At 49.1% G+C, this 9,972-nt stretch overlaps 1 protein-coding gene across 1 annotated transcript in view; it reads left to right on the top strand.

Annotated features, from left to right (window-relative positions):
* The first annotated feature begins 8,161 nt into the window (after positions 1–8,161).
* The window catches only part of LOC116848580 (serine/arginine repetitive matrix protein 1-like), a 2,670-nt gene continuing 859 nt past the window's right edge, over positions 8,162–9,972 (top strand). The window contains exons 1-2 of the mRNA XM_032824832.1: positions 8,162–9,451; positions 9,530–9,712. Coding sequence (XP_032680723.1) covers positions 8,162–9,451; positions 9,530–9,712 — 1,473 coding nt within the window. The remainder of the gene's footprint in view (positions 9,452–9,529; positions 9,713–9,972) is intronic.

The following is a 9,972-nucleotide window of genomic DNA, read 5'->3' as shown; positions in this document are numbered from 1 at the left end:
CAAAATTTTGACATTGATTATTTGAGATAGCTTTTTACCCTAAGATCCGGGAAAATTGAAATTAATATTACAATAAGAGCACTAAAATTGCAATCTAACCAGACCAGAACGAACCGAGTCTGACAATTAATTAATTTTGTATAAATTAAAAGGTGCTAATTTCATAGTCGTTTCGACCGAGATTTTGAGTATAGCTAACAAAACCCAACTTGTGACCCAGGATACCTAGAGCGACGCGACTTGGTACACATTTTGTGCATGCTGAAATACATCTGTGTGCCAAAGCACAAATTGTTAATATCATTTGTTACCGAGTTTGGACCAGTGACAGGTGTGATAGGGAATCCCTTGTGCAAATACCTGTGTCAGAGTATTTTGACTTAATTAACAACATTTTTGAACAAAAACCATGTGCAATAGTGAGATATTTACTAAATAAAAACCGATCGACTATAATATTTATAGAATTTTTCTAAATTTTGAAGAAAATTGATAAAGTGTAAAATAACATTAGTTAGAGGAAACCAACCATAAATAAATTTATTTTTGAACGTTTTCTTATCTTAAAAGCAGTGTTTCCGCAAAAGGAAAAACAGTTAAGTGTAAAATTTATAAATTTTTTCCAAATTTTTTAGAAAATTAACAAAGTATATAAAAAGTTTAGTTAGAGTATAAATATTATAAATAAACACATTTTTGGACATTTTTTGATTGGCAAAGCAGTAACACCATAAGTACTCGAACATTCCATTAAAACTTTTTCAAAGTTTTTTCAATTTTTTCTAAAAATTACAAAAGTACATAAAAACCTTTGTTAGCGTATAAACAATAGTAACAAATTTATTTTTGTACCAATTTTAACCTGTAAAGCAAGATTCCAACAAATACTCGACTATTTCATCATAAAATTTCCAAATTTTTCCTAATTTTTTCCAAAAATTACCAAATTACAAAAAAATCTTATTTAGTGTATAAATAGCATAAATAAATATAATTTCATACAAATTTTGATCTGAATAGCAGGAGTATCACAGATATCCAAAGATTCAATCTCAATATTTCCAAAATTTCCTCTAATTTGTTCAAAAAATTCACTGTTATGGTAAACACCTAAACACTTGTAAAAATCACAAAATACACTCAAATACATAATTTTGAACACCTGGAAAGCAGGAGAAGCACAAGCGCAAAGTGTAGACCGAACATCGGGTCTGAATTTTCAAAATTTAACCCACTTTTCACTGGTTCCCCATAAAAACCTATCTTTACTTATATATCACGTCAACGTGACCCGAATTCAACGATCGATACAAATTTGGAAAGAACTTATGGTACACTAGCTATACAACATAGCATTTATTGTAAATTTTCGCAAGTTTTCCGAAAAATTGCCAAAACGTGTCAAACACCTAAACAGATAGTAATCGTCCTGCCTAAAGATATCCAACTATAGGAAACAAGTAAATAACACGAAATACATAGTATTTCTCCTTTTAGACACCCAATTAAGGTCGACACTAATTTATTTTCAAAATAACAACTCTTGAGTCAAAACATAACTTTAGCTCATACTCTTAATTAACATTAATACCACAAGTTGCACATATTATTTTTACCGAATAAACGTTACTTAACATAGAATTCAGAAATACGACTCAGAATTGTCAGTTGAAACTGGGATCAATTAGATTACATATAATAAACAATAAATAACACAAAATAACCCATATTTTAAGGAAAATACAATTTTCACAAAATTAACAGGTTTGTCGAAATTTCAAAATTAAGTCAGGGCGAACATACACAATTAGTACAAACTATTAAGACACGTCTTAACAGTAAAAGACCATTACTTTCCAACTTTGTCCCGATTCTGCGTAATCGACTGTGGTCGACACCGTGAACCAGTAGACGGCAGAAGGGACGATAGATAGAGCTCCCCTACGACCAGGTGAGTGCTGACCGACTTACTAGTTAAGAGTAAAGGACTAAGGTAGTGTCGCGAACAATAGTAAACGCGGTAGGGAACTCTAATAAAACTATAATAAAACACGATGTTCTCGTCAAAGTCCATCGAAGAGCTAGCACAACAGGCGGACGATAGATCTACAACCAGATCTGGACGGGAATATGGACAACCCAAACCGATCTTACGCGAATCGAGACTGGGTCCGATAGAGGCAACGCTCTCCAAGTCAGCGTCCATGACGAGCGTGGGCGACGCCACTTTCGGAGGGGCAACGCGATCCGACACGAGCAAAATCGTCGCACCATCGGCGCGACCGAGTATTCACGAAGGGTCAACGCGTGCATCTTGGGGGAGCGCCGAAACATCGATGCTTCACAGCACGATGCAGCCCGTACAACCGGCAATAGACGTAAACAGACTCGAAACGCGTATTAGTGAAATAAATCTAAAGTTAGACGATAAGATAGAAAGGATAGGACGCGCCGTGGAAAATAAATTTGCGACATTGGTCCGGCTGATGGAGGCATCCGCTGCGCGTGAGAGAGCGCCCGTGGCGCCGTCGGCGCCGATCACCGCGTCGACGAAAGCGAAAGCAAGCGCCGAGACGTGGAGTGCGTATAGGGTACCGAAACGTTATGACAGTGCGACATCCTTGGTTAGCGAGGGCGACGCGAGATCAGTTGTGTCGGCGACCATGGATCGAAGGGGGTACGCGGAGGAGCATAACGCGCGCGTTCCGCCCATACAATATTCTCAACCCCTAGTCGACGATGACGTTTATGAACCGTGTCCTGACGCTTACCCGTCGGAGCGTCATAGACCTAGGACGCCGCCCGCCGAACAACGCGAAATGCAACGTCCAGCAATTAGGGAGACTCCTAGGGCTAATCCCTTCGGAGATCTGCGATTCATCGGGAATGCTGATAAGCAACACCCGATGCGGTTCATTGATGAATTTAGGCGAATCGCGGACTACGAGGAGCTTCGTCAACGCGATCGTCTATTCTTCTTTAGTTTATGCCTGGTAGGGAAAGCGCGTGAATGGTATGATTACCAAGAATTCGAATCCTTCGAAGACGCGGTAGAAGGATTCCGCCAACGCTACTGGGGCAAAATGGACCAAACACAGTTTAGAGACTCACTCCGTAACGGGACATACAACTCTCGATCAGGTCGTACTATGGTCGAGTACGTACAGAAGTTCGCGCGCGACGCTAAGTATCTCAGCCCGCCAATCAGTCAGGGTGAACTGGTAGACGAGCTGAGTCAACACTTCACCGTCGAAATTTACGAAAATCTCTCAATGCTTAGAGTAGGTACGATGGATGAGTTGTGCCATCGTCTAACAACCATCCAAAATCGCGATCGCGCCAGAGCCCACATCGAGCTCCGACAAGATATGCATCGAAAATTAGAGCAGGGATACACGCGTGCGAAAAATCCACCAAACCGGGAAGCATCGAGAGAGTACAGAGACGAGCGCCCGTGGACAGGAAAAACGTACGATGACGAACGTAGATACGACGAAAGGAGAGTCCCGGACGCAACAGTACCGAATAGAACATACCCGCAGTATCAAGGGAGGCGCGATAGGTCAGCATCGCGTGATCGCGGGCATGATAATAGACCGACGGCGAGTTACCCGAGTTATAAACGCGATACCTCTGGGACTCACGGGGAACCCTCTCACGAGCGTAAGGACGCGAATAATCGTCGTAATACGATCGAACGCGGTCCTAGTAGAGAGCGACATCCCCAGGTTACGGAAGAGATTCGCGGAAGAGGGGAGAAGTCTGCCGAGCGTTGGGAGGCTTCCCCGGGGCGCGTACGTGCGCCATCCGCGCCCAGTAACCAAACTAAACGTGACTTCAGCGCAGACAGAGGTCGACAATCGCGTGCCGATAGTATAAACCGAGACGTCTCGTCGATGCGCACCGATCAACTGTTGGCGGACCTACGAGACGACGAACGCGCTGACAGACACAAAGACGACACTACCAACAAGTCACCCACTGTGAACGTATGTGTCATGGCGGGAGACTCCGACAATTCAATTAAACTCAACGTCAAGGCGTTGTTAGATACGGGAGCGGCGATATCCGCCGTTGATCCTAAGACTGTCGCGAGACTTGAGTCTGACACGCTCGACGGACAGGTCAAACGTAGGGTGCCTCGCGTGAAAATAAATAAGACGCATATTCGGGGTGCTTTTGGTCAGCGCGGAGTCCAGGCGGACACGATCGTCCAGCTCACGATTGGGCTGACGGACGTGGACGGTTGCGCGCGCAAGTATACGCATGAATTCTTCGAAATTGGTACTCTCTTTGTTCCGATGATCATCGGAGAAGACTTTTTCGGCAAACATAAAGTCTGGGTCGGTAGTAATCCGCCGGCTATCATGATTCCCGCAATAGGGACCGATGAGAGAAGAGAGAATAATGAGTGCGTGCAGGCCCCCGAGTCTGCGTCTATCTCGATGCTGGCTAGCGCAGCGAGCGCACCAAGTATCAATCCCGAATTTAGACAAGAGGGGCCTTCGACGTCGAGCTCGTCGACCGTCCGTGCGACGGGTCCGATCGACAAAGCACCCAGGAACGTTAGATTCGTGCGAGAACTCGACGAACTTCTTGCACGATATAGCCGTCTATTAGACGGTTCGCTAGGGAGGATACGCGGTTACGAACATCAGATCCGCATGTTTAGCCAGAAGCCTTTTAGGTGTAAGGTATACCCTATTCCTGCCAAACATCGTCAGGAAGCGCGACGTCAGATTCGCGAGATGGAGGATCTTGGCGTCGTCAGGCGCGCTGCGACACCGTTCGTAAGCCCGCTAGTGGCGGTTAAAAAGCCCAATGGTAAAATCCGCATCTGTCTAGATGCTAGGGGCATAAATGAACGCATGGAGCCGGACCACGCCCAGCCACCTACCATCGACGAGGTTCTCGCTAATATAGGTCGGAAACGCGTATTTTCCAAACTCGACATCACTCAGGCCTATTGGCAAGTGCCGTTGAGCGCCGACTCGAGGGCGTACACCGGGTTCTCATTTGACAACCAGACTTACGTCTTCGAGAGGCTCCCGTTTGGATTGAAAACAGCAGGCGCGTCATTTACGCGTGCTATCGAGGCGGCGCTCGGCGACGAGCCAGATTTAAGGGCAAATGTAATCGTATACTTGGATGATGTCCTAATCGCGAGCAACGACGAGGCCGAGCATCTGCGTCATTTGACGCGAGTGTTCGAGGCGCTCGATCGTGCCGGATTCCGGCTAAATCGTGAGAAGTGCGAATTCGCACAAAACAAGATAGTCTTCCTAGGACATGACATCACCCAGGTACACGTGACCATTACTGAGGAGACAAAAGAAAACATCTTACGGTTCACCAAACCTCGAACGAAGCGAGAGCTGCAGTCGTTCTTGGGGATGGTCAATTGGGACCGTCGTTTCATCCCTAACCTCGCGCGAAACACCGCCGTCTTGGAAGAGTTGTTGCGCAAGAGCGTTAAATTCGCGTGGACCGCGGATAAAGACGCGGCGTTCGAGCGCATCAAGACCAGCGTTAGAGACGCTAAGAAATTATATCTCTTAGACCCGAAATGTCAACTCGGGGTAGAAACCGACGCATCAAATATCGGAATTGGCGCCCGACTCTTTCAATACGACGGTGATGGAAAAGAGTACACTATAGCGTACGCAAGTCGAGGTTTGCATGGGGCGGAGCGGCGGTACACGATAACCGAGCTAGAGGGACTCGCGCTCGTCTGGTGCTTAAAGAAGTGGCGCGTGATCCTGATGGGCCATCACGTACTCGTCAGAACGGATCACCTGGCGCTGCGATTCGTCAGCGCGTGCGCAGTCGCGAGCCAGCGCATGGCGCGGTGGCTGTCCTTCCTACAGGAGTTTGACCTGGATATCCAGCACATCCCTGGAAGGACAAACGCGACGGCGGACACGCTCTCGCGTAAACCCGTCCTTAAGCGCAAGCGTGCGCACGGCGATGGGCAGACTGGCGGGAGCTCGTCTTCGTCCGACGGCCAGGAAGACGACACGACGCCGTTTGAGTGGTCAAACGACGGTCGTAAGAAATATGCACCGCGTATCTGCATAATGGCCGAGCCTGACGAGGGCACGCAGACGAAGGAGTGGACGGCACTCATCGGACGAGCGCAGAGAGACGACCGAGAACTAAATGAACGCATACGTAGGAATCCGCAGAATTTTATTGTTCGCGATGGAATAATTCACCTACGTACAGGACCGTATAAAGACCGCGTCTTAGTACCGGAAAGCGTAGCGTGGGACTTAGTGGAACGAGTCCACAAGTACCTCGTTCATTTTGGTACAGACAAGGTGCTTGAATTCACGCGCCGGTACTTTGTGTTCAGCAACGCGGAACGAATAGCGCGCGATGTAGTGGCGTCGTGCCAATTGTGTATTGCGACAAAAACTTACACGAGGCCTACCATAGGTCCTCAGTATTTTGACCAACCGTTAGAGCGAGGAGAGATCGTATCCGCCGATTTATACGGTCCTCTCCCTAGCTCATATAACCACAACACATACGTGCTCGTCCTGATGGATTTATTTAGCAAGTATACCAAAATGTACCCAATTGCGAACCAAGGTCTCAGGACCATCGAGCACGTCATAGAGACTTTTTACGTACCCGACGTAGGCCGCGTACCGCGCGTAATACTAACAGACTGCGGGGGACAGTTCATCACGCTACGCTGGCGCCAGTTCGCGCATCGCATCGGATTTACTACACGGAGAACATCTCCGTACAATCCACAAAGTAACCCAGTGGAGAGAGTGATGCGCGAGCTGGGGCGGGCGATGCGTGCGTACGCCAACGAAGACCATCGTCGGTGGGACGAGATTGTGCCTAGGGTCGAACAAGTCATTAACGCGACCGAGCACGCCAGCACGGGTTATCCGCCGGCAACTCTAGAGGATAAACAGGCCGACCTCGTCATTAAACCCCCAGAGGCATTGCGCCCAATACACGAAGAACCGATTAGACATGATCGTATTATAGAGACAGCGCGAAATAGATTGGAGAAAATGGCTGCCAAGCGTAAACGGCAGAGTGAGAAAAAGGGTGTAGCGCGTGAATACGTTGAGGGTGACTTGGTGTGGGTCAAGTCACATAGACGCAGTGACCAGCGTCATGCAAAAATAAGGAAACTCTTTCCTCTATACGAGGGCCCATTTAAGATTAGAGCCAAGCCTCACCCCAACGCATATACTGTCGAACGTTTAACGGGCGAGAGTATAGGGGCGTACAACAGCAGGCAGATTCGCCCTCACCGTATTCCAGCTTGGAGACCGGAGGAACTGGTCAACCCTCCCCTCCCTCCCGAAAACCACCTGGGAGAAAGTGCCGAATCATCGCAAAGCGAAGAAGGAGGCACACCCTTCGAACCTTCTCTCCGATCATCAGAGAGCCAATCGCAGACCAGCGTTAGTCGTAGCACGCAAAATACCTATAGTACGCTGTCAACATCTAGCGACTCGAATACACAGTCGGATTCGGAGACCAGTGCAAATAACGAAACGCGTCCCAGAATAAGAAGGCGTATAGAGGACACGAGCGAGTCGTCGTCGGATAGCGACGACATGTCACAACTCGCGCGTGTACCTCAGCGCAGGCGAAGGAGGTGGAGGGACAGCGTGGAGTCTGGCGGGAGCGCGAGAGCACCGTCAGCGCCTCATGACTCGTTCGAGACGGAAAATAAACCTAGTACCAGTCACACAACGCAATCAGTTCAAAATAGTACGCGAACGAGCTCAAGCTCTGATTCGAGCGCGGATTACAGGATTCGCCCTAGAGTAAGACGCTACATAGACGATACGTACGAATCGCCCCCTGATACAGACGATACCTGGGAGGTAGTACGAGTACCCCGTAAAAAGTGTGTAAGATGGGCTGACAGTCCGGAGTCTGGCGGTAGCAAGATTGAGGGCACCGTCAGCGCGTCGCGACGTATTGCCAGCCTCAAACCGCGACGCTCCAACATCCGTCACACGCCGCAACGTTCCTAAATCTTCCTACCTAATCGTCGTTGTTACGACGAACAATAAAATGCTTCCCACATCCTGTCTCCAAGTCTTCGCCAGAGCGATCGCAAAATTTAGACCACTTCGGATACTCTAAGGTGGTCTCTACATATTTGTGATTGCAGAACAAAATGGATAACAACGAGAAACGCCGACGCAACGAACGTCTTGCGAATCGTCTCAAACAACTAGAAGATGAAATCGAAGCAACCAAAAGGAAGATAGAGCGGGAAGAGGGTGAACGACTCGACCGAGAGGCCCACCGGATGGAAGGGCTGATAGCAGTCCGTGAGACCTCTCTGGCTGAATTATTAGCGAGTGCCGAGCCGTGTAGGGAGACCGAACGTACACACAACGAGGAAACACAAGCGTCCGGCCAACAACGGGAAATAAGTCCTGATAACCCCAGACCGAGCACGTCGAAAGAAAGCGAGAGATGGGAAACACGAGAGGTGCGCTGGGAACACACCTTCGAAGAAGAGTCAACGGACGAAGAATGTCCGCAATGGGAAGTCCGATCGCCGAGCAAAACGACAACAAAACTAATATGGAGCGAGGTGTACTCATCATCAACATCGAGAACACCATCGCCAAAAAAGAAAGAGACAAACAAGGCGACCGACACGACAGAAAATAAGACGGACTCCAAACTACAAGCAAAAGCGGTAGTCAAACTAAACCGCTTAGAAGAAATCGACACGTCTCTAATACTGGACTCAAAAAGAAGAACGACGACAAGCGCTAAAACCCGTCATCAGGTAGATACACGTACCAAAAACCAAAAGCGTACCGATGAACGTATTATGAGATGGATTGGAAAAGAGTCACGATCGGGAGGCCATCACCATCGCAAGGCCCTAACTAAAGACAAAGTCCAAGAGACGTGGAGAATCAAAGCACACGGAGTTCCGCCGGGAGAAGCAACGATGATCAGGCTTGAAAGAGAACGTCGACGTAAAGCGATGACCACAGCAGCACGCAAGACAGGGTTTGGCCGCCTCTTCCGCATCTTATCCACCTCCGACATCGAGGAATCGGATGACGACGAGCCCGCGCCCGTGCCAATCGCGGACACGTCGCCAGGCGGGAGAGTGCAGCAGAAAGCAGCTGCAGGCGCAGTGGCCGCATCCACCCCTAAGGCCACTGCAGAGTCGGGCAGACATCGAGGAAGCGGTGACGATCGGCCTAGGCCGCTGCCAAGAGTAGTGTCGAGGAGCTTATGGCGCGCGGAAGCGCGAACCGACACTGGGGCGGGGGTCGGGGACGCGGAGGTCGCGTCGGGAAACGAGAGGCCGCAACCCAACCTAACCCGACCTTACCCTACGCCGGAGCGAGTATCATCCGAACCCGCGTACGTTGGGACGCGGCCGTCCGAACCAGAGGAGAGGGAGAGGAGGCCATCCGAACCCACGCAGTTGAAAGTGACCGGAGGAGAACCCGAAGAGGAGCAGCCATCCAAACCATAGGAGGGTGAGGAGCGGCCGTCTAAACTCACGTAGCTGTCCGGACTTGAAAGAGACGCCCAGGGACGATTGGAGCAGCCAACGACGTCGGGAGAGCCGGGCAGGACGAAAGACCCGGATACGTCGGAAACCACCGAACCCAGACGAACGATACCTGGTAGGCTACAGGTACCTCAGGAACGACCAGGTAACGCCCCAGGTAGCGAGCCTGAGACGCCTGTAGTTTTAGAGTAGTAAGTTGGTTAAAATTATAATAAGTAGTAGATTAGACTTAGGTTTAAGCGACTGACCGGTACGGCGCGGTTTCGGAGCTGTGACGCGCCTAACTTCCGAACAAAGGGTGGCCTGGAGAGGTAGAAAAATAGTAGACGTGGTGTAGGATCGTCAACGGGGGCGAGTCCTGTGGGTGAGAGACGTGAGACGAGCCTGCTTTCCGAAAGGAAGGTTAACCGATAGGCCAAATCCAAAATCCCGCGGAA

Source organism: Odontomachus brunneus, unplaced genomic scaffold (genome assembly GCF_010583005.1).
Source record: "Odontomachus brunneus isolate Ranch 3 - 2012 unplaced genomic scaffold, Obru_v1 Obru_scaffold_097, whole genome shotgun sequence".
Taxonomy (NCBI): domain Eukaryota; kingdom Metazoa; phylum Arthropoda; class Insecta; order Hymenoptera; family Formicidae; genus Odontomachus; species Odontomachus brunneus.
This window is presented reverse-complemented; position numbering and strand designations above follow the sequence as displayed.